Raw genomic sequence first — 25,202 nt, forward strand, 5'->3', positions numbered from 1 at the left:
GCTTGGACTCCTCATGCATAGAAGGAAGCATGAGGTCAGTCCGCTGCCCCCCCCCCCCCCCCCCCCCCCCCCAGGTTGGCAGAGGCTATAGTGAAATGAAAGGTCAGTAACTATAGGACTATAGTGAAATGAAAGGTCAGTAACAATAGGGCTATAGTGAAATGAAAGGTCAGTAACTATAGGGCTATATTGAGATGAAAGGTCAGTAACAATAGGGCTATAGTGAAATGAAAGGTCAGTAACTATAGGGCTATAGTGAAATGAAAGGTCTGTAACTATAGGGCTATAGTGAAATGAAAGGTCAGTAACAATAGGGCTATAGTGAAATGAAAGGTCAGTAACAATAGGGCTATAGTGAATGAAAGGTCAGTAACTATAGGGCTATAGTGAAATGAAAGGTCAGTAACTATAGGGCTATAGTGAAATGAAAGGTCAGTAACTATAGGGCTATAGTGAATGAAAGGTCAGGTAACTATAGGGCTATAGTGAAATGAAAGGTCAGTAACTATAGGGCTATAGTGAAATGAAAGGTCAGTAACTATAGGGCTATAGTGAAATGAAAGGTCAGTAACTATAGGGCTATAGTGAAATGAAAGGTCAGTAACTATAGGGCTATAGTGAAATGAAAGGTCAGTAACTATAGGGCTATAGTGAAATGAAAGGTCAGTAACTATAGGGCTATAGTGAAATGAAAGGTCAGTAACTATAGGGCTATAGTGAAATGAAAGGTCAGTAACTATAGGGCTATAGTGAAATGAAAGGTCAGTAACTATAGGACTATAGTGAAATGAAAGGTCAGTAACTATAGGGCTATAGTGAAATGAAAGGTCAGTAACTATAGGGCTATAGTGAAATGAAAGGTCAGTAACTATAGGGCTATAGTGAATGAAAGGTCAGTAACTATAGGGCTATAGTGAAATGAAAGGTCAGTAACTATAGGGCTACAGTGAATGAAAGGTCAGTAACTATAGGGCTATAGTGAATGAAAGGTCAGGTAACTAGGGCTATAGTGAATGAAAGGTCAGTAACTATAGGGCTATAGTGAAATGAAAGGTCAGGTAACTATAGGGCTATAGTGAATGAAAGGTCAGTAACTATAGGGCTATAGTGAAATGAAAGGTCAGGTAACTAGGGCTATAGTGCAATGAAAGGTCAGGTAACTAGGGCTATAGTGAAATGAAAGGTCAGGTAACTAGGGCTATAGTGAAATGAAAGGTCAGGTAACTAGGGCTATAGTGAAATGAAAGGTCAGGTAACTAGGGCTATAGTGAAATGAAAGGTCAGGTAACTAGGGCTATAGTGCAATGAAAGGTCAGGTAAATAGGGCTATAGTGCAATGAAAGGTCAGGTAAATAGGGCTATAGTGCAATGAAAGGTCAGGTAACTAGGGCTATAGTGAAATGAAAGGTTAACTGATTACTGGGATAAGACTGCAAACTACAGTAGAACAGGACATGTTAAAAACCCTTTCTTATATCCCACACACAATCTCAACAAGGTTGTTCACTCCACTTCAGTAAAAACGTGTATAAATAATATTTAGAAAACATTCAAATATACTTACAGAATACAGATGTGTGTCATATTGAGGACTTAAGGGCCAGGATTGTCATTTCCTTTGTTAACCTCTTGTACTCAACAGGCCTTTCCATAATTACACAATGTGACATTGTGATTGATTCTCATATTTTTATTTCACACTGTCAGACTCATTATCAAATCAAATGAAACAAAACATGATGCCGTGTATTATACAGTCTTATGTAAAGCACTTTGTAACGCTACTGCCTTTTTTTCTTCCTTTCTCAGTAAAGCCACTGAAAGCCACAATCACCTTACCATAAGGGATGTGAATTCAAAACCATTTATCAAACCCCCCACCCCAAACAAACCACCACAAAAATGCACTCCCCTCAAAAACGTTAAAATAAATAATATTTTATGATAAATAAAAACTCAGACAAACCTTGCACACATATTCAGCAATTCTAAATGGTTCAAAAGGAGTTGTGTCAAAAGGATGGTGGCCATATTCTACAAGAGGGACATTAGTAACTAGTCTAAAACCAAAATGATATGTATATTAGCTGTCTAAATTATATTGCTACAGTGTACTACAATTACATTACAAATGTTGTCACAGTGATAACTCTCGTGTGCTGCATTTTGTATACTAATGTCACAGTGATAACTCTCGTGTGCTGCATTTTGTATACTAATGTAATAATTAGCTACACTAGTGTTTACTCAGGCTAAAGGCTCATTCATAGTCTGGATTTTCGGTGGTGAGGTGACCACCGCTCCGGTGGTGAGGTGACCACCGCTCCGGTGGTGAGGTGACCACCACTCCGGTGGTGAGGTGACCGGAGCTGTAATAACGTTGAGCGGTGGTGAGTAAAAACAGAGAGAAGGGCTGGGGTGGTGGCGGTGGTTTGCTCTTCACCGCGCACCGCGGCTCATGACGTCATGTTGTAGTTCGGTGGTCACCTCACCACCGAAAATCCAGACTATGAATAACGCTTGAGGCACCAATAACCACAACACTGTGCTTATTATGTTGTGACACTACTGTACGTTATCCACTGCACGCATTACAAGACATTTTGTTTGTTTGAAAGATCCTCCCCAAAATGTGTTGTTCAACCCCCCCAGTTCTGCTACAAAACGTATTAAAGAAAGACATCTTGTGCACCGAAGTCTGACGTAAATATCGGTAGAGGGCGCAAATCCACGGGTTCATGTACTTTTTTATTTGCATTGTAATCCCCATAGGGGGATTTTAGATGGCCTCATATAATAGCCGTTTGAAAAATAAACATGTCATCCCGGCCGTTTCACTCATAAGAATCAACTGACTGAGAGAAAACGCTATTGTTACTGCTGCCGAATTAAGTTACATTTTCGCTAGAAACAGACTGTATCATATATGAGTGACTGACTGTCGCAAACGATACAGAGACACCTCCCTGACAATAACGCCGAGACAGCGTGTTTATTTTTGGACCACAATGCTTATATGAAACGATTTTAAGATGACCATGTTATTCTCCATAAGGAAATTCCATGAACCAGGCAGAACCAGGGGATGAGCGAGTGACGTCAGGACTTTGGCCGTTTGGCGCTCTAGTCTATACGACATGAAACGATACCAAGCACCCCAGCTAAAGTGACGCCCTCATGGCTAGCCTATAGTAGCCTCTGGTTGCTCAGTCATAGTCAGTAGTCAGGTGTTCCCATTCGTTGAACAACAATTAATGTCACATTCAAGTATCGCCTGTCCATTCTGAAAGGAAGTCAACATTGCACTCAATGGCCACGTCTAAAAATAAATGGAATCATGTGGATCCAATGTGGATCTTACATAATGTGACCACCAGTCTCAGTCATGTAGGACTTATATGTATGTAAACTATGTATGTATGACTCAAAATGTGGGCAAGGTTTCAGCCTGATCCGACCTCATTTGACTTCCATTATAAATTAAAAGGTAAACATTTAAAAAATATATATATATAATAATAAAGCATACAGTTTGTGGAACAAAATGCATGTAAGTACTAAGTTAACTACTAGCAGTGTATAAAAAAAATAGCTCTAAACACGCACGCACGCGCACGCACACACACACACACACGCACGCACGCACGCATGCACGCACGCACACACAGATTTCCTATAGAGCCTGTGTTGTAAAAACATATGGTAACTGAAAAGCAGCCCAGGAGAATAACGAACACGAACACCACACAGCTTGAGGCTAATGGCATGCAGTTGAAGACCGCAACGCTGTAACCCAATGTGACACTGACTGGGCCTGCTGGGTTTGGACCCAAATTTAACCCAATTAGGCCATCCGATGCAAGATTTAAAAGGCCATGCTGATTACCTCCCATCGGAATGAGCCTCGGATGCTTTGTCAGTCGGATGCAATGAAAGTGTCTGGGCTGAACAGCCCAGACACTTAACCCATTTAGACCTGCAGGACCATTCTACAAATGCCTTCAAAATCCTGACAGTTTTCTGAAAAACCTTATGTTTCTATGTCAGTGGTTCTCAAACATTTTCATGTCAAGGACCCCCAAAGATTATTTGTAATTGGCCACCGACCCCCATCTGAAAATATGTTGTTCCAGGGACCCCCCCCCCTGCAGAAGCAAAGATTTGAGTTAAAAACGTTCGCTCTGAAAAAATATATATTCAAAGATTTGCGCCGCGTTGTCACAATTTAAAAAAAATAGCAGATCTACGCGCTACGAGCTTGTAGATCTGCTATTTCTCAATAGCAAAAGTATAATATAATGCTATAAACACCAAAAGGGGTTCCCCGTCTAAAATGGGTTAATTAAAGCTCTTCTATTTTTGCCTTAAGATGGGGTTTTTAAAGAACTAGAATCTGTTGTGGCATCATGCACTTTTAGAACCTTCACTTCCTAAACAAGACGAGCTAGCTGGGTCCTCTATGAATGGGACCATAGATCCAGACCGTGCCAAATATTACACCTGCGGTCACACTATGACTTGGCCTAATTGGCCGCCGACCCCCATCTGAAAATATGTTGTTCCAGGGTCCCCCCAGAAGCAAAGATTTGAGTTGAAAACGTTCGCTCTGAAAGAATATATATTCAAACATTTGCACTACATTTTCACGATTTTTCAAAAATAACAGACCTACAAGCTCATAGCGCGGCACTCGGTGCCGCGCTATGAGCTTGTAGATCTGCTATTTTTAAATAGCTAAAGCATAACATAATGCTTAAAACACCAAAAGGGGTTCCCGCCCAAAATGGGTTAAATATGAATCACAAACTCGCAGTTACATCAAATCCTCCAGTGCTAAATTTAACTCAGAGATTGTACAAAATGTAACCGCAAGGGTCCACTTTTGTTACATTCGTACACTCTCAAGAGTTACAAATGAATAAATATAGTGCTCCCTCTCCAAGTACGTATTCCTGTTGAATAGCTGATCCAAAATGTCAATGCATCTAGGCCGCTATAATGCTTGTAACGGTCTGTAGCCTGACGGTCCTGGCTGACTGCCAGGCAGAGCGACGGGACGGGCGGACAGGGGAGGTGGAGCTGCGCTCTAGCCCGTTCCTTGTTGGTCATTGGTGTGGTAGTTTGCCTGGCAGATGCGGACGCGCTGGGTGAAGTAGCCCGGGTCGGAGATGGCCCGCAGTAGGTCGTTCTGTACCAGGTTGATGTCGTAGAGCTCCGACGTGAAGGCTGTACGGGTCTCACTGCTGTCCGGGGACAGGAAGACCTGGGGGGAGGCAATGAAGGAACACATGCAGAGACAGAGAGAGAGAGAGAGTTATAAACAGCACTGTATAGATGAGTTATGACATGGGGCCAGTCCAATGGCGGCTCTTCTACATAGACTTCTATTGGCGAAGTGTGACAAGGGACTGAACCGGAAGTTGACAGAATGCACTGGACTCAGGCAACAGCCCAGCTATAATGATCTTAAATCCCTTTATTTTAGATCGTTTTTTTTGTAGTAATAGTGCAACATAAACGTTACAGAGACTTTAGTGGTTACTGTACAATACTTTAAAACAGTTGTCATGTTGCACACATGCCTAAAATTGCTGATATTTGCGCCGCCCTCGTTGAAAACAATGTATTTACAACTCCAGCTTGTCACACTCCAGGGCTGCATGAACAGCGCTCAAGTGCAGTTTTCTGCCCCCTCAATGACACCACTCTCCTAGTCTACACCACTCTGGTTATAACATATTGAAAATGGATATTAACCATGTTCTCGCTAGGTTAAATATCTCAAGTAAAAATCACACTAGTGTGCGAGTCTGTAGCATGCATGTTAGAATTGTAATAAATGTCCCCTCTTGCGCATTTTTGAGTGGTGCAACCACTCCTATAGACAGCTATGTGTGTGTGTGTGTGTGTGTGTGTGGCTGTGTCCAAGCACGAAAATAGCGTTATAGCGTTTGTTCACCACCAAGTGTCAATAAAGTACTATATCATATCTCTGCTGTCGGGAAGAAACCAAAACTGTGTAATGTTAATTTTTCAGAAAATAGAAAACAATATACATTTTTCAGGAAATGAAGAAAGCCTTATATTTTGAAAACAAAGCAATACTGCCTCAGTTTGTGTTGTGACTTATATATTGTTAATTACTTTCAAGAGAGCGGGAGAGCTGGTGGAGTTATGGCTCGTACACCGCCGAGGTTTTGCTCGCTGTGTGTGAAAGGCTCTGCGAGAAGATATAGTGCCGATAAAGGTGCTCACTGACGCCTTCCCGACCGTTTCTGAATATCAAGCAGGGTTGATATTTGGCTCTGTCGCTGACTGGACATCATACAGTATGAAATGTGTTGTGACCGCGTCCCCAGAAGTCCTGTATTACAGCCAATGAGAGCACAGGACAGCTGTGCTCACTGACACTGTCTGTCTGTCTGTCTGTCTGTCTGTTGTCGACTGTATCGATTGATGATCAGATGATAATATATAGGCCTATAACCTTTATACCTTGGGTAAATTCCCCCCCCCCCCCCCCCCCCCCCCTTACCTTACCTTGGTCTCGAGTCTATTATATCGCTAGAAGCTCCAAAGCATTCATATTTTGAACGAGAGGCATGTTGAAGAAATGAAGCGCGTAGTATATCCATCAGATCAAAACCACGGAGAGCGCCCTGGATTAGGAGAGACGAGGCATTATTTCTACCGCGCTAACAGCTAATCGAACGGTAAGCTAATATGAAGGCAGAGCGAAGCTACGGGTGCCTTAGAGTCTCAGTCAAAAATAATAAAAAAATTCAGAATATTCTTCTCTCGCCTGATATCATTGAGGATGCGCTAGGACACACGTCCTATGAACGCGTCGATTGGGTTCCCTAGGACGTGTGGAGCCGTCCTACGGACGGAAACGGTTAAATGGTCTCTAAAACCAAGTACCAACTCATTTCACTTGAATAATGTTGATAAAACCGCATCGGAGCAAACTTTTGGACCTTGTGTGCTGTGTGTGTGTGTGTGTGTGTGTGTGTGTGTGGAGAGAGACCTCCAGTTAATTCATGAAAATCAAGATGTAATGTCCTGTCTCACTGCAGCCCACGTAGGCTACACGCTATCACAAACATTTCGCCCTGTGTAGCCTGGCTAATCCTGTGTGTGTGGCATGCAGAGAGAGAGAGAGAGAGAGAGAGAGAGAGAGAGAGAGAGAGGTGTCCTGTGTCGGTCTCGCGCTTGTATCACGGCATCCTGCACGTGCGTGAGATGTCAAAATGAATTGGAATAAAAAACAAATGATTTGTATAGCCGATCGGGTCTGGATCGCATCTTGGTGAACTCTCGCAGTTTGTGATGCCTAGTCTGTGATCAATCGTTTAGTGTGAAAGCCACAACGATATAATGACAGTAATTTTTTTTTTAAAGACTCATGTAGTGTGAAATACATAACGATTTGATGACTCGCATTAGCTGCTTTAGCAGACAGTTGGAGGGTACAATGGAGTTAAGCGTTTTTTACTACTTTCCATTGGTTCGATAGCACTGATTTATGGAGAAAGAAATGGAGTTACGTGGTTTCTTCCCGACAGCAGAGATATATATCATATAAATGTTAAATGGTGCATTTATATAGCACCTTCATCCAAGGCGCTTTACATTCACCCATTCACACACACACATTCACACACACACATTCATACACCGATTGCGGCGGAAACCCTGCAAGGTACCAACCAGCACATCGGGAGCAATTTGGGGTTCAATGTCTTGCCCAAGGACACTTCGACATGTAGACAGGAGGAGCCGGGATTCGAACCGCCGACCCATGGATCATTGGAAGACCTGCTCTACCTCCTGAGCCACAGTCGATCATATCAGATCAATGGAACAGTGCAGGTAAGTGTGTACCCTGGGATGGACGATGGTGTCCTGGTCATTCTGCCTGATGTTGTCGTCTATGAAGATGTGCTGAACGTGTGGGTCAAAGGGGTCCACCCACAGCGGCTTCCCTCCCAGGATGGAGTACGTGTTCTTGGCCCACCTGCAGAGAACGCACGGAAGATTGATGAGGGTTATTGAGGGGGGAAGCCATGAAAGAGACACAACCGGTGCATAGTCTGACACAGAAAACCATTTACAAAACAAAAATATTATCTACAATCTCTCGATCGCCCAGGACGAAGTTCACCGTCCTTTCGATTAGTAACACCCAGCGCCCAGGACGAAGATTGATCAAAAAGACGGAGGCTATTGATATCAAAACCGATCGCATCGCTCCACAGGCTGGGAGCGCCTGTTGCGCAACACTCGATGTTGCGCAACAGTGGGACGTCATCGAAAATGTTCCTGTTTAGCCGACGAGACCGAAAATCTTAAAACGTTAATAACTCTTGATCTAAATCATAACGTCTAATTCTAAGCAAAGATCATGTGTTAGATGGCCCACCGCGGTCCAGTCGCTAGTCGCGGTAGATTTAATCATACCTCCCGTTGTTGTCGATCGACTCTAGAGTGTTTTGGCTACATTTAGCTGCTCCAGCCACATCCGGGATAACATCCGGTCCGTCGGTAAAAGTGCTCCGCTACTATAAATCGCCGGGCGTTATGATTTAATGGATTAAATAACCATGGGCAACCCGTGGGTGGAATGGAACGACGCACAATACCGGGTGATTCTTCAAAGGTTGGTGAAAAACACCCGCAATCAAAGGGGGTTAAAGATAAACTAATTACACGGTCAAAAGTGTTAAATCGATTAGTTTGACGAACTGTTGCAGCTATAGTGAGTTGCCCGCTGCAGCACTACAGCATTACAGGTGTGTTGTCCGTACCAGTCAAAGTGGTCTTGGAATCCTCCCAGTCCATGGACTGAGCTCAGGTACTGGTACAGGCCTCTCTCTCCGCCATGCGTCGACACGCGCTCCTCAGCCCTGCTTAAAACCACACACTTCTTAGTGCAGCGGATCTTGCCCGGAGTCGAGTTCACGCGGAGCTGAGGGGGGAGAAGAAGAGCAAGTGGGCATAGTTAAGAGGACGAGGCCTTTTAGTTTGAGTTCGGTTATCGGAGTAGAACAAAGGCAGACTTCTTTGAAATTACTTATCCCATTTAGACCTGAGCACGCACCCAGTGTGTCACCTTGTAGCTTTTAACCACTTCAACCATTAGTTTATGGTTTTATGGAAAAATAGCAGATCTACAAGCTACGCCCCTGCTGGAACAACATATTTTCAGATGGGGTTCCGGTGGCCATTTACATATAATCTTTGGGGTCCTTGACATGACATACCGGGTAGTTTGAGAATCACTGACATACGTAGAAACATAGCATAAAAGAAAACTGTTGGGATTTAGAAGACATTTTGTAGAATCTGGTCTCAGGTCTTAATGGATTAAGCTACGTTCTAAAAACTGCTGCCAGGTTTCTCATGAAACGCGTAAGTAAGGAGGAGGAGGACGGCAGTTCTCCCCGTTGACAAACCTAAACCTAAAAGAACGGGAGAGAAATTGTTGAAAAGAGAAGTCAAAACACTCAACACAAAAAAAAGAAAACTAACTGCAAGCTGCATAAAGATGATAAGCCACAAAGCGCTCTTTCATGTTATTGCAAGACAATTGCCCTTTCCCTTATAAAAGAGCAATCAGTTTCAACACCTGTGCAACTGGCTGACTGTGTGCTTCCCGTATGCGTCACATATAGGGATGAAAAGCATATGAAAGGAGAGCGCTCAGTTGCTGCATGTGACTGACAATTTTATATAACAATAACCTTAAAGGACAACTTTATTTTTTTTCCAACCACGGTTCATGTTTTAGAGAAAGTTATTAGAGAAAGTAAAAGATGAGTGTTAATCGTTTTTCATTTGCTGCTTTCATTCATTCGAACATGGCCCTAAATATGTATTTATTTTTTACATAAACATATGGTGATTTATTTTTTATCCTACTAGACCCCAAGAAATTATATCCTGCCACAAAAGATCACGGAATCCATTAAATGTGACAATTTAACAATTGAGCCTACGACACACAGTATGGCATCCTCTACCTTCACATTCAGTAAATCCTGTGATCTATAGTAAATATTACTAAAGAAATCACCATAACATTTTGTAAAAAAGGACGTATTTAGCCCCATGTTCGAATGCCCCCGCCCCCTGTCAAAAATAGATAAAATCGCTAAAACGAAAGAAAGCAGCAAATGAAAAAACGAAAATAGGTCAAAATGTTGCTATAGGCCAAGTCCTAATATCTCATAAAATGATGATGTTTTGGTAGCCTTACAGCTAACCAGGCGTTAACAATTGCCGTTATGAAATATCTGAGATCGTTAGGGTTTTCTGGAAGACAATAAATGACTAATAACTGAAAATAGGCTCAATCTACACAAGCGTGACGTGTTGTAAACTTGTAGATTAGCCTATTTTCGGTTAAGGCTAAGAATCCAAATGACTGAAATCAGTTGTGGCGACTGAGAACTTTAAAGATGGAGTGCCATGACTTTTCTTTCATTGGCACGTTTGACTGTCAAGGTTTCAGCCTCCAGGAAGAAACCGTAAATACAAAGGGAACCACACCAACTAAGGTGCTCGAATGAAGTACTGTCACCTCATAAAACGCATGAAAAACTGCACTGCATCTTTAATCCATGCTACTACCTTCAGAGCCATAGAGTAAGACAGAGTTACGAAAACTATGGGGCCAGTCCAATGGAGGCTCTTCTACATAGACTTCTATTGAGATTAATGGGGACAACAAATAGAGTCCTGGACCGGAAGTAGGCAGAAATGCATTGGACCCAGGGCAGGCAACAGACCAGCAGTAATGATCTTAAATCCCTTTATTTTAGACTGTAATGTTTATGTTGTACGATTACTACAAAACAGACTTTAGCCGTTACTGTACAATACTTTAAAACAGTTGGGCATGTTGCACACATGCCTAAAATTGCTGATATTTGCACCGCCCTCGTTGAAAACGAATGTATTTCAAACTCCAGCTTGTCTCAGTTCAGGCTTGCATGAACAGCGCTCGAGCGCTCGGTTTCTGTCCCCACAATATCGTAACTCTTATTAGATGGCTCTGACTATACCTTGAGGTCGGGCAGGTCGGGGAACAGCGGGTGTGTCCCCTGCGTCAGCGCCCTGGACACGGCGTTCAGCACGCGGGGAAGGTCCGAGCCGAAGGTCCGGAACAGCACGGCGAACTCTGGCCCTTCCTCCTCCCCCTCCTCCCCCACCAGGTCTCTGAGCAGCTGGAAGAAGGACGGGAGGATCCAGTGGTACAGGCGTCCGTCCTCCCCTCGCACCGACAGCTCCTCGTCTCCCTGTAGGGAGAAGACAGACGGACAGACAGGTATTAAAATCCAGTGGTACAGGCGTCCGTCCTCCCCTCGCACCGACAGATCCTCGTCTCCCTGTAGGGAGAAGACAGACGGACAGACAGACATTAACATCCAGTGGTACAGGCGACAGATCCTCGTCTCCCTGTAGGGAGAAGACAGATGGACAGACAGACATCAACATCCAGTGGTACAGGCGACAGATCCTCGTCTCCCTGTAGGGAGAAGACAGACGGACAGACAGACATTAACATCCAGTGGTACAGGCGTCCATCCTCCCCTCGCACCGACAGATCCTCGTCTCCCTGCTGGTAAAAGGGAATGATTGATGGATTGGATGTTTTTTCCCCCGTTTATTTTTTGTTGTTAATATGTAACAAAATGCAATAAGGATAGGCATAAATAAGCTATAAGCTTCTGCCTATACCTTTTCGATCACGTGAAAAGAAAAATGATTCTTGTAAGGTTGCACTGAAAAAGATCAAAATAAACTATTCATTCATTTATACTGTGGCCCTCTAGAGTGAGTGGTAAAATATAGTGGCCCTCTGGAGTGAGTGGTGAAATATAGTGGCCCTCTGGAGTGAGTGGTGAAATATAGTGGCCCTCTGGAGTGAGTGTGGAAATATAGTGGTCCTCTGGAGTGAGTGTGGAAATATAGTGTCCCTCTGGAGTGAGTGTGGAACTATAGTGTCCCTCTGGAGTGAGTGTGGAACTATAGTGTCCCTCTGGAGTGAGTGTGTAACTATAGTGGCCCTTTGGAGTGAGTGGTGAAATATAGTGGCCCTCTGGAGTGAGTGGTGAAATATAGTGGCCCTCTGGAGTGAGTGGTGAAATATAGTGGCCCTCTGGAGTGAGTGGTGAAATATAGTGGCCCTCTGGAGTGAGTGGTGAAATATAGTGGCCCTCTGGAGTGAGTGGTGAAATATAGTGGCCCTCTGGAGTGAGTGGTGAACTATAGTGGCCCTCTGGAGTGAGTGTGGAACTATAGTGGCCCTCTGGAGTGAGTGGTGAAATATAGTGGCCCTCTCCATCATCAAAGTTGCCCACCCTACTAAATCCATTCTAAATGAGCCACCAGCTGACAACCAGCAGCGCGCTTGGTGTCCTAATCTGAGGTGTCTTTCTTGCCTCCAAACCCTCGGGCCATCGAAGAAGCTCCAAGTGCTCGTCCAGAATGGCCCGGAAACGTCGGCCCGCCGCAGACGTGAAACCTGGCACCCGTCCAAACTGGGAGTAGTAGCTGACGGCACCCTCACAGGGCGGGAGCAAGGAGGGGGAGTCGCTGAGCCATTCCCATTTCCCTGTGTAGGGGGGGGGGGGGGGGGGGGGGGGGGAGAGCAAAAGAAAGTGGCCATGAATGAGTGTGTGACTTGATTGACATTTGTATTGTATTCACAGTATGTAGAATGGGTACATTTCAAACGATTGCTCACAAGTGACGTCAAAACAAAAACTGCTATGAGGACGAAACCAGAAAAAGCACCAAGACTTGTTTACATCAGGGTCCTCCATTTTCAATTCATCAGAATATTTAAAGACATACAGATATGCACGTCCACATTTTAGTGGCATAGGAGCCTCAGAGGCACTGCTCCATAAAATTGGACCTTTCCTGCTTCAGGTTGATGGCAGTTCCATAAGTCCATCTCTGGAAGTCCGCAACCTGGGCATCATTCTGGATTCAACCCTCTCCTACCAGTCACATATCAAATCCATAACCAAATCAGCATTCTACCACCTTAAGAACATCTCCAGACTCCGCCCTTCACTCTCCGACTCCGTGGCCGAGACCCTCATCCATGCGTTTGTTACCTCCCGTCTGGACTACTGCAATGGAGTCCTGTTTGGGGTCCCAAACAAGTACCTGGACAGGCTGCAGTATGTCCAAAACTCAGCTGCCAGAGTTCTCACCCGCACCAAGCCTTGGCAGCACATCACCCCCACCCTCAAACAACTGCATTGGCTTCCTGTCAAGTTTCGTATCAATTATAAACTCCTACTTCTCCCTACAAATGTCAAAATGCCCTGGCTCCACAGTACCTCTCAGCCCTCCTCCATAAACCTCCTGTGACACGGAACCTGCGGTCCACAAACATGGACCTCCTCTCTGTCCCCAAGGCAGTCAAGCGAACCTTCGGGGACAGAGCGTTCAGTGTGGCAGCCCCCACCCTGTGGAACTCTCTTCCAATAGAGATTCGCCATGCTCCAACACTGGACTCTTTTAAGGCTGCCTTGAAAAGACACTTATTTTCTCAGGCTTATGGCATATAGTCTTTGATTGTTGTTGGTAATTTTGTAAAGCGTCCTTGGGTTCATGAAAGGCGCTATATAAATTCAAGCTATTATTATTATTATTATTCAGAGAGCCTACCAGGTGTGCATTATAAGATTTTGTTGCCTAGTAGTGGCATAGGAGCGAAATTAATTTAATCCTTTGTTTGAGCCAAATCTGGCTGTAGGAAAACAGCTTGATGTCAAGTTCAGCCGCCTCTCTGACACCACGAAAAGATTAATGTCTGAGATATAAGCCTATTACAGGGTTGACAGACAAGGTGCCCCAGTACTTACTTAGCCGCAATTTGCAACTCTAGATGTTTTTTTCATAATGGGATGAATCTAGAGTTGCAATACCCTCCATTGACTCCCCACTCATCCAATTTGCTTTTGCCGATCTGCTTGTATTAAACGACGTTAAACTCAGCAACATTGCAGCTGTAGGGCAAGCTTGAATTATCCTCTTTCAATCTGCCAAGCTTTTGTTTCATAAAAATCCACCGTAGAGCTACTTTCTGTCAACTACATTCTGTCCAGGTGATTATTTTCCTAAGTGTTGGAGTTTGGAAGCACTCGTCAAAGTCACTGAACGGCCCTGCGTACCACCCGTTTCAAATTTGCACATAATGCAGGAGGCAGCAGCGCGACCCGTTAATAAAAACGAGTGCTTCCAAACTCCAACACTTAGAAAAATAATCACCTGCACAGAATTTCTTGACAGAAAGTAGCTCATAACATGTCTACGGTGGATTTTTATGAAACAAAAGCAAGTTTGGCAGATTGAAAGAGGATAATTCAAGCTTCGCCTAGAGCTGCAATGTTGGTGAGTTTAACGTTGTTTAATACAAGCAGATCGCAAAAGCAAATTGGATGAATGGGGAGTCAATGGAGGGTATTGCAACTCTAAATTCATCCCATTATAAAAAAAAACCTAGAGTTGCAAATTGCGGCTAGCCAGTACTATGGAATTGGTAGGTAGTGCTATGTTGTTGTTGGCATAGAATTAAACATTTTTGAACACATTACACAAAATGTCTCACTTATAAATCATATTATAGCTGCAGCTATTATCAATACAGCATGGAAATGTGGACAAAGTCTTATCCAATGATGACAACATACTTTGGGTCTGAGGGGCTAAACCATCAACTGGTGGTCCGTGTGTGGCTCAAATACCAAATAAATAATGGGTTGAAAACCACAGACCTATAGAATCTAGACGGGTCCTTGAGGGAGTTCCAGGGGGTCCCCAGCTAAATGATAGTTAGGAACCAAATGGACCCTTATGGGTCTGTAACTCAGAGAGTGAACAAATGGAACCAAGAGTTAAATTAACATTGATTTTTCAATATAAATTGGGGCTCCCAGAGATAGAAATGCCATTCAATGGGGGTCCGTAGACTAATGCATGTCAAACCTGGGGGTGCTTGAAATTAAACAGGCTGAGAATCACTGCTAGAGCCGTAAAAATCCTCTCTTATGGGGTCCCTGGCGTATTTTTTCAAATGGGGGTCCGCGGGCTAATTAGTGTCAATTTGGGCAAAGTTTGGGAACCACTGTACTAGACTGTTTACATGTGGGATTACACAGTCTAAAGTTGAGTTGTTCATTGTCAGCCAGCCTATTGATTGATTGATATATTTATTAACAGTTTGCAGAATTACAGTACATTTCAAGCACAAACTCAATACAAAGACTGTTAAACTGTGAGTGGACGACCCAATAAGGACTACACTTGTTTACAAGAGGGTCCACCTTGTTCAATTCATAAAAAAACCATTTAGAGACGTACAAATATACACTTCTATATAGCCGAAGAACAGAAGAGGAATTCATCATAAAGGAGGTAAAAAGGGAAAATAAACATATAGGCCTACCTACCAACATGACAAAAAACAACAACAACAACAACATACAGTACATGTTATGATTTTTATTGCCTGTTGTATCTCTTGTATGTTAACCCCGTGTATGTATCCCTATGGACCTGAGTCTGCTAATAAACACTATAAAGTTGAGTGAGTCAGCCAGCCTATACCTTTGTCCATCCGTCCCCATGTAACAGTTTGCAGAATTACAGTACATTTCTAGCCCGTCTCCGGACCCCCCGGGTTGAGCTCCTTTGGACCCCTATCACGTAGGGTCCGGTATCACCGGCTTCAAGCGATCTGATTTACCCTGACTTACCCCTGTGCTGCGGTGTGGGTGTCACGCTGACATATTCCAGAAGAAGCATATGAACGCTATAGGAGACAACGAACCTTCTAACCCCCCCCCCGCGAACGGCTCAGAAGCCGTTAAGTATTTTTAATGTTTGTACGACCGTTTTGGCAGCTCTGAAATTCTCTCTTGTTGACATCCCATTGTACCGCCTCCAGCATCTCGGTTGGCTAGCTGCGCCTCCCTACGCGCCTCGTAGGCGCAGCTAGCCAACCGAGATGTCAACAAGGAGGGACCGAAGAGAGAATTTCAGAGCTGCCAAAACGGTCGTACAAACATTAAAAATACTTAACGGCTTCTGAGCCGTTCGCGGGGGGGGGGGGGTCAGAAGGTTCGTTGTCTCCTATAGCGTTCATATGCTTCTTCTGGAATATGTCAGCGTGACACCCACACCGCAGCACAGGGGTAAGTCAGGGTAAATCAGATTGCATCCCATGTCGCTTGAAGCCGGTGATACCGGACCCTACGTGGTAGGGGTCCAAAGGAGCTCAACCCGGGGGGTCCGGAGACGGGCTAAGTACATTTCAAGCACTACAACTCAACACAAAAACTGTCAACTGTGAGTGGACGACACCATAAAGCAGTTACACTTGTTTACAAGAGGGTCCACCTTGTTCAATTCATCAACAAAAAAAAACATTTAGAGACGTACAAATATACACTTCTATAGCCGAAGAACAGAAGAATATACAAATATAGACGTGTATACCTTTGTCCATCCGTCCCCAGGTCACACTGGTGAGGAAGTACTCCAGAGCCGCTACGGTCCCTTGTCCCGTCACGGCGTCCGACACCAGGACGGTGTTGTTCAGATCCACGTGAAGAACGAGCTTCTTCTTCCTCCTGACGACATTCACACACATTAATGGTCCAGGAGGAACTGTACACGATGGCTGCGTGACATTACGATCATCATCATCATCACCAGCGCCCTGGCACTGCAGGGTTGTCCCCCCGTTTTCTATATCTTTACCCGGATGGTCGCCGATCTCCTTCTTACCGCAATAATCTGCCATGCTGGAGAGGAGACGATATACGTTAGATTGAGTTTTTGGAATGAGATTAGCGGTGATCACAGACAGTGATCTCGGTGGTCCGACCGGCTTTTCGCCTCCATTCGACTCATGGTTAGGTTAACTTCCTCATTCTTCTTCCTCAGCTGTTGTGTTGTTGTTGGTTTTTTGTATTTCTACCAGATAGCAGAGAAGCGCGCCCTCTGCTGGTTTGTATATGTCTATGCGTGCAACTGACTAGGATTGATTAATTGATTGATTGATTTATTAACAGGCAATGAATCGATTCACGATTAACTTCTAGTGCATGCACAACACTCATTAATATGAAACGATTGACTGGTGGATGCCTACGGTCACTAATTTAGGTTGCTCCAGACATGGGAAAAGGCTAACTCACATGCCCCAAAAAGATGCTGAGTTGCTGAACCTCTGGATTTCTCAAGCATCCGTTAACCGTTATATAGCAGGGGTTCTCAACGTTTTTGGCTGGGGACCCCCGGAACTGCTTTGGCCACGTCTCGCGACTAGGAGTGGGACGATATGGGTTCCTCACGATATGATATATATTGCGATATTAGGCCCTCGATAACGATAATATCACGATATTCGATATATTGCGATATTTGCGATATATTGATATATTGTATGAAATTTCATCAACGATATATCACGATATCTGCAACTACAAAATACTTGGAACGGAAAAAATTCAGCATTTTGTATTCCCACAAAGCTGTTTGGAGACTTTGGGCAAATCACCATCCAGTAATTCAGTACTTCTGGTTGCTGTGGAATCTGAGAGTGGGATTTGCTTTATTTTAGCTGTCATTTCCTCCTTTTCTAAACATGTTCATCACTTCATTATGAACAACATTTCAAATGTATAAAAAAAAAAAAAATGTATATCGATATTTTAATAATCAATATGGATTATTTATCGCGGGAGGACATATTGATATATATCGCCATATCGATATTTCAGCACACCCCTACTCGCGACCCCCGCCCAACCCCGCCCCCCTCCCCACCACCAATACAAGTTGACCGCTACAATAACCTTAACAATAGAGAAAATACATCATATATAAATACTGAAACCAGATACAATCATTAAGGATTAGTTTATGCATGTACTATGTGTATACTGTAATCTCTAAATTTCCATTTCCAGCCATTCAGTTACAAAAGTTATTATTTTGTTAAATAATTTGGGGACCCCCCCAAAATAATTCCAGGAACCCCCGAGGGGTTGCGACCCCCATGTTGAGAACCCCTGCGTTATAGCCTAAACACCAGTGAATGTATTTAGATGTTGCGTTTTGACACTCCCAAGTCCTTCTACTGCATACTGTACGTCCCGCTCTGGTACATCAAACACACATACGTCCCCCCTACTCCCCTAACAAACCTAAAATTCTTTTTTCTGTTATTAACACCTTGGTTAACCCCGCTCCTCCCCATATTCCTGTATACTCTGACAACGACTGCGAGCTATTCTCATCATTCTTTCTAGATAAAGTAAACCATATACGGTCAAATATAGCATTTCCCTCCACCACTACTGTTGCCCCCCCCCCCCCCCCCCCCCAGTCCCTCCTCCAGTTCCCTTACTCTGTAACTTTAGTACAATCTCCCTAGAGGAACTTCTACCTATTGTCTCACACATGCACCCCTCCTCTAGTCCTGTTGACATTATCCCCACCACACTTCTAAAATCAGTTGTTAACAGCCTAAGTCCCTATATTTTGTCCATTATCAACAGCTCTATCTCCTCTGGCTGTGTACCCGATAACTTTAAACATGCAATCATCCAACCCCTCCTGAAAAAAACAAACCTCGACCCACTAATCCACAGTAACTACAGGCCCATCTCTAAACTCCCATTCATCTCCAAGGTCTTGGAAAAGGTTGTCTGCAACCAACTAGTTCATCATCTCAACCATAATAACATTCTCGATAAATTTCAGTCTGGTTTCCGCCAGAAACACAGTACTGAAACTGCACTGATTAGAGTCTCAAATTACATTATTATGAAGTCTGATGTCGGTGAATGTACAGTACTACTATTGCTGGATTTAACTGCGGCGTTCGATACAATAGACCACTCCATCCTCCTCCAGAGGCTCCATCAGTGGGTGGGGTTAAGTGGTCTGGCCTTAAACTGGTTCTCCTCCTATTTATCTGGGAGAAGCGTCGCTGTCGCCGTTGATAGTTATGTCTCGTCCTCCACCCCCTTGACATGTGGGGTACCCCAGGGTTCTATTCTGGGTCCAGTTCTTTTTTCCCTTTATATGCTACCCCTTGGTGCTCTGATAAATAGCTTCGAAGGCGTTGCCTATCATTGCTACGCCGATGACACCCAGCTTTATTTTTCTTTCAAGCAAAAAGACATTGATAAACTATCTACCTTACGTGATTGTCTCTCAGCAATCAATAATTGGATGGCCCAAAACTTCCTCCAGCTAAATTCCAACAAAACAGAGATCTTAATCATAGGCCCTGAAAGCATCTCCAATGCCGTACGGCTCTCCCTAGGCCCTCTGGCATCCAACATAAGCGATTCCGCTAGAAATCTGGGTGTCCTCTTCGACAACCGCATGAACCTGGAATCCCATGTTAAAAAGGTCACCCAGTCCTGTTTCTTTCACCTTTGTAACATCTCAAAAATCAAACCAGTACTCACTCCCCAAGACTTAGAAAAAATCATTCATGCTTTCATCTCCTCCCGCCTCGACTATTGTAACGGTCTCTACACTACCCTCAGTTCCTCCTCAATCCATAAACTTCAACTAGTACAGAATACAGCTGCCAGGATTCTCACAAACACACACCGCAGATCTCACATTACTCCCGTGCTTGCTGCACTCCATTGGTTGCCAGTCAAATCCAGGATTAATTTCAAAATTCTCTTAATAACTTATAAGGCATTACACGGACTGGCTCCACTTTACATTTCTGAACTACTGCATTCAAAGCCAAATACACGTTCACTCAGGTCCTCTGATAAAGGCCTTCTGTCCATTCCAGCAACTAGGCTCAAAACAAAGGGTGACCGTGCATTTGCAGTGGTTGCCCCCACTTTGTGGAATGCCCTGCCCTTTGTATTAAAGAATGCAGAGTCTGTCGACGGTTTTAAGAACTTGCTAAAAACGTTTTTATTTCGTCAGCACTTTATTTTATGATGTATTTTTACTTGATTTATTTGCTTTTCAATATTTTACCTCTTATTGTTGATGTATCTCTACTTGTTTTATTTGCATTTCAATGTTTTATCTTCTATTGTTAACATGATTGTTTTACCTTGTTGTACAGCACTTTGTAACACTGTTTTGAAAAGTGCTCTATAAATAAAATGTACTTACTTACTTACTTTACTCCACCCGCTCTGGTACATCAAACACACATACGTCCCCCCTACTCCACCCGCTCTGGTACATCAAACACACATACGTCCCCCCTACTCCACCTGCTCTGGTACATCAAACACACATACGGCCCCCCTACTCCACCCGCTCTGGTACATCAAACACACATACGTCCCCCCTACTCCACCCGCTCTGGTACATCAAACACACATACGTCCCCCCTACTCCACCCACTCTGGTACATCAAACACACATACGGCCCCCCTACTCCACCCGCTCTGGTACATCAAACACACATACGTCCCCCCTACTCCACCTGCTCTGGTACATCAAACACACATACGTCCCCCCTACTCCACCTGCTCTGGTACATCAAACACACTCAAAAGCACAAAGACAAAACTCTCCACCATGGGGGACCGACCGGGCCTTCTGCTCAGCTGCTCCTCGGCTGTGGAATGCCCTCCCCGACCACCCGAGAGCACCACAGTCCCTAGATGCTTTTAAAAAGGGACTAAAGACCTTCCTTTTTAGCAAGGCATTTGACTAGATGGACAATTAAGATGCCCTCTGTGCTTCTTTTGACCTTTTAGCTGTTTAGGTGATCACAAAATGTTTTTGAGTGGTGTAAACCACTCCTACAACTGGCTTTGTTAGTTTGTCTGTCTGTCTGTTCGTACCAAAAAAAATCACACCCGTGTGAACTGAGTGGTGTAAGGTTTTATATAGCATGATCAGCTGTGGTCTGACGTAATGTCTGACGTAATGAAATCACACAAAATATGTTAAGTAAAAAAAGCTATCATTTTTGATAAATGTATGTATCACACCCGGATGTGATTTCACAACTGGCTTTTTTTGCGCAGAGAAAATGACCACGGTTGCTACGGTCATCCAGTTCACCCGGGTGTGATTTAATTACGTCAGAAATTATTTTGAACATAGCAACCATGGTCATTTTTTTATGCACACAAAAGCCAGTTGTAGGAGTGGTTTACACCACTCAAAAATGAGCATGGTTGCTATGGTCACTCAGTTCACATGGGTGTGATTACATTACATCAGACCACAGCTGATCAGGCTATATAATACCTTACACCACTCAGTTCACACAGGTGTGATTTTTATTTCTGCTTGTAGCACTTTGAGATTTGTTTCAAATATAAAATGCATTATAAATATAAATTATGTCGAGATGAGAAGAGAGGGGTATCCAACCATGTCAGGATGCGACTTCAGACAGAAAAAGTGCCCAATGTCAGCACTTCTCCAAAATGTTTTTTATTTATATTAGCCATTTATATCATATTCACAGCAGCATTCTTAATGATCCCCACATTATATATGCAGTCCGATACAAAGGGGGGGGGATGTACGAGACATGTCACTCAAACAGAAATGAAGAAATGCAGAATCAGAAGAGGACAGTATTTGATACGAGACTATGGTGTGTATGAACATGCAGTCATGCACATTTCAGTGTATACCAAGCCTTTAAGATCGCATCCACAGGACTGAATGACTACAACGAAGTACAAAAGGGAACACAAGAGTCAACTAAAAGTAAAATAAGTCGAACAAAGTAGTTTTATGAAAGACTATAATCGTGTGCCCTCTGTGTGGAAAGACGACGATTATGCCTGCATACACGTAACTGGTTTTGTTATTTTACATCAATTGCTACAATTTAAATCCTGATTACAGAAAACAAAACACAACAGACCTCAAGTAAAAAAACAAAAAAGAAAAGAAAAACTAAGCAAAACACACACACACACACACACACACACACACACACACAAACACTACACTCGCACTCCCCCACATTTTCTCAATGCATATTTTCCCAAATGACCAACAGTAGCTTGTTCAATGGCATCGTTTTATTTATCCAGAACATTACATTGCCATTCCTTCACAAAAGAAAACAGCTTGGTCTGGTCAACATTACTAGAGGTCTTAATAATACGTAACCAGCCCAATAACCAGCCCCGTTCGGGACCCTCGGTGGTACCGCCGTCCAAAATACAGAAAAGGGTAACCGAGCGTCCCCGAAAGGGGCTAGCCGATAACCAGACCAAAAAGGTGCATTTGTCAGTGGCAAACTGGTGTGGTGTGTAAACCCCAATAACATAATTTCATAGTGAGCAGCAACGAGGAGCTCGGGGGGTGTGTGTGTGTGTGTGTGTGTGTGGAGGGCAACAGGAGTGTGTTAGAGCTTCTATGTGGCATTGCATGATTATTTATTACCTATACAGCTTGGAAGTCTGTATCAATGGGCCATTATACATAATTGTATATGAAGATCAATAAAATGTGAGTTCAGCAATACAGGTCAGTGGGGGTCTAGTTAGCATATTGTGTCCCTGTTTCATCTGTTGCATGGTCTGAAGATCTTTCATGAGCAAGTGTAAAAAGCACACAGTCCATTTCCCCCTGACTGACTACCTCGAGAACTTCAAGCATTGCACCGTGGTTGGAACACCCTAGAAGATGCCCATGAATTAGTAAGCTTGGAAGTCTTTTTTTAAATTTTAGCCAAGGGGCACTTGTGTCCACCATCGTCCCTGCAGAGATCATGTCGGCTGGTAAATCTCCACCCAAGGCCCCGAGCCCTGGAACGTTCTAGAAGCTCTGCCTTCGTTAGTCCACCTCCTCCATGTTGCTGTAGGACGGAGAGCCACACTCCCCGGAGTGGGCGAAGAGGTCAGCGGGAACCTCTGGGGTCAGCGTCGGAGGGCCTTCGGGGTCCAGGTCTGTCCCATAGAGTGTCTGGCTAGAAGCCTGTAAAATAAATCAGCGTTACAATAAAGAATGCAAGTTGCCTCCCACCCCACCCCTCCTTCTTTTCCTCCCACTCTAGGGAGACGTTACCCGGTCCAGGGATGTCACAAAAGACCCCACAGAGAATATGCTCTCAAGTCGTTTGATAACAAATGGGGTTAACGTTTGAAAAGGATCTTTCAGCATCCACCCAAGAAAGAGCTCCTTCGTGTAAATGACAATGAAACAAATGAGAACATTTAAGGGTAGGGGTTTTATTTTCAAAAAGCAGTACAATGCTTTTGTATCTGTTAGAGACCAGCATTTGGATGGAGTCGCATGTACCTACATGTGTTATTACAAGGAAGTGAATGCGCTTGGCCTTCTGTTTTTACATAAAGCACCTCGGGAGTGTCCTGAGGATAATACATAGGGAAGAGCTTGATTAAATTACAGCTAAAAAAGGATCTTCAAGGATCCCTATAATACAACTCAAATCACGACAATCCAAATAATAACAGACTGCTTTATGACTGGTATGTTTAAATAGCCTTCATTTGCACAGTTTCTATAGCCTTTCATGAAGCAGGCCCATTGGAGAGAGAAAACAGGATTCATCAAAACCATGAGAAAAAATAATAAAAATAAACGTTCTAAAATGTTAACCTTCTCCTGATTTTTAAAACAGGGCACCTAAACATGTTATACGGTCTGCTTTACACTCACGCAGATTTAGTGCAAGACATAAAACACAGTGAAACTAGATGAACTCGCGGTTGCATAATTTGAGTGAAGCCTATAGTAAAGTGCACTCAGTTAAGAACGAACAGCAAGTACACTTGCCTCGATAGCAGAAAGTAGTGAGATTTCCCTGAGACCCATTTTAACACAAACGACTACATACAACACACAACCAACACAACACAACACCCAAAGAAAGAGCACGTCTTTGAGCAATTCCGAGTCTTAACCACCGTAAGCCCCATTTGCAAAACATTTTGGAAAAATGTCAACTATTAATGACCTGCCCAAAATAGAGACAAGCGGGTTAAAGTGGTTGAGATGTCAGGACAATAGAGACGACTACAACAATGAAAGACATGATAGAACACACAGCAACGTCACAGCAGTGTTGTTTTCGTCGACTAAAACCAAGACGAGAAATGTTCGTCGACTACCTTTTTTCACTGCCGAAAACTAAATGAAAACTAAGCTATGATGACTAAAACTAAGACTAAATATACTGATAATTTCATCAACAAATAAAAACTAGACTAAAATACAGTTGATTTAGTCGACTAAAATCTTATGATATTTAGTCGACTAAAACTAGACTAACACTAAAACAATCCAGGTGACTAAAACTAAATGAAAACTATTCAAGAGACTGACTAAAACTAAAATGTGCTGCCAAAAACAACACTGCGTCACATGCTCATACAGTAATCTTACTGGGCGGGAACCTCTCTTGGGGTTCTGTACAGTATGTACAGTATTCAAAATATTAAAAATAAATTGATGCTACTATATAAATATTCAAAGTTTTTCAGAAAAAAAGTCAGCATTTAGTAGGCGTTTTTAGAATCAGCCTCAGTCCAAAACGCTGTTATAATGGTATTAAATGAACATATTTTCAGATGGGGGTGTCGGCCGCCAATTACATATAATCTTGGGGGTCCTTGACATGAAAATGTTTGAGAACGACTGACATAGAAACATAGGGTTTTCCAGAAAACCGTCAGGATTAAGAAGAATCGTTCCCAGGTCTAAATGGGTTAAAGTGAAAAATGCCGTTCACTCCCAGAGCATCAGCTATGTTCAAAAGAATAGTTAGATATTTTAGGTGAAATGCCCATTTTAAAGTTAAACTGTTTTTACTGGCTGTAGTCGCTATATGCAACTCTCTACAACTTTCCATACAGAACATTCAATCCCACTAAAATAACGATTATGTAAATTCATAGATAGAACAGCATCTCCTTCATTATTAATTAATTACCACGTCATTGCTTAACTCGGGCATGATCGGTTGTCAAGACACCATCTGCCTTATTGTGCAGGGATTTCAAAAGGACACAAATGGCACCTCGTTAGCATCCTGCAAAACGCTCCTGACACTTTAAAATCACCCACTGGCTATGGCTTGACATTTGAAATTCTACAGTTGGGTGCCACCGATATTGTCCCTTATCATTTGACCCATTTAGGCCTGACCTCAACATTTAAAAAAAATCCTTCTAAATCCT

General features: G+C 43.3%; 2 protein-coding genes across 3 annotated transcripts in view; both read right to left on the bottom strand.

Moving 5' to 3' along the window:
* Positions 1-1,675: 1,675 nt before the first annotated feature.
* LOC306917877 (uncharacterized protein) lies at positions 1,676-16,950 on the bottom strand. The gene is made up of 6 exons (XM_079496001.1): positions 16,522-16,950; positions 12,447-12,619; positions 11,067-11,300; positions 8,808-8,968; positions 7,885-8,017; positions 1,676-5,263 (listed from the first exon to the last, which is right to left on the bottom strand). Exons 1-6 carry the CDS (start codon positions 16,826-16,828, stop codon positions 5,087-5,089), a joined length of 1,185 nt encoding a protein of 394 aa, XP_079352127.1. The 5' UTR covers positions 16,829-16,950; the 3' UTR covers positions 1,676-5,086.
* A 4,477-nt stretch (positions 16,951-21,427) lies between these two features.
* usp19 (ubiquitin specific peptidase 19) overlaps positions 21,428-25,202 on the bottom strand; it is a 60,626-nt gene continuing 56,851 nt past the window's right edge. Inside the window, exons 28-29 of one of the 2 annotated variants that reach the window (XM_079496072.1) lie at positions 23,306-23,372; positions 22,850-22,977 (exon numbers count right to left, since the gene is read on the bottom strand). In XM_079496072.1, the coding sequence (XP_079352198.1) occupies positions 22,970-22,977; positions 23,306-23,372 (75 nt within the window). In that variant the 3' untranslated portion in view covers positions 22,850-22,969. Of the gene's footprint in view, positions 22,978-23,305; positions 23,373-25,202 lie in introns of both variants that reach the window. The other variant, XM_079496071.1, reaches the window with a different exon arrangement.

Source organism: Electrona antarctica (genome assembly GCF_951216825.1).
Source record: "Electrona antarctica genome assembly, chromosome: 2".
In the NCBI taxonomy this organism is placed as follows: domain Eukaryota; kingdom Metazoa; phylum Chordata; class Actinopteri; order Myctophiformes; family Myctophidae; genus Electrona; species Electrona antarctica.

Coding starts and splice junctions, on each gene's coding strand:
- LOC306917877 (XM_079496001.1), bottom strand. CDS start 16,828: ATGGCAGATTATTGCGGTAAGAAGGAGATCGGCGACCATCCGGGTAAA. Junction 8,969..11,066: donor CCGACCTGCCCGACCTCAAG/GTATAGTCAGAG, acceptor CTCCCCCCTCAG/CTCCGCGTGAACTCGACTCC. Junction 5,264..7,884: donor ACACCATCGTCCATCCCAGG/GTACACACTTAC, acceptor GCCTCCCCCCAG/GTCTTCCTGTCCCCGGACAG.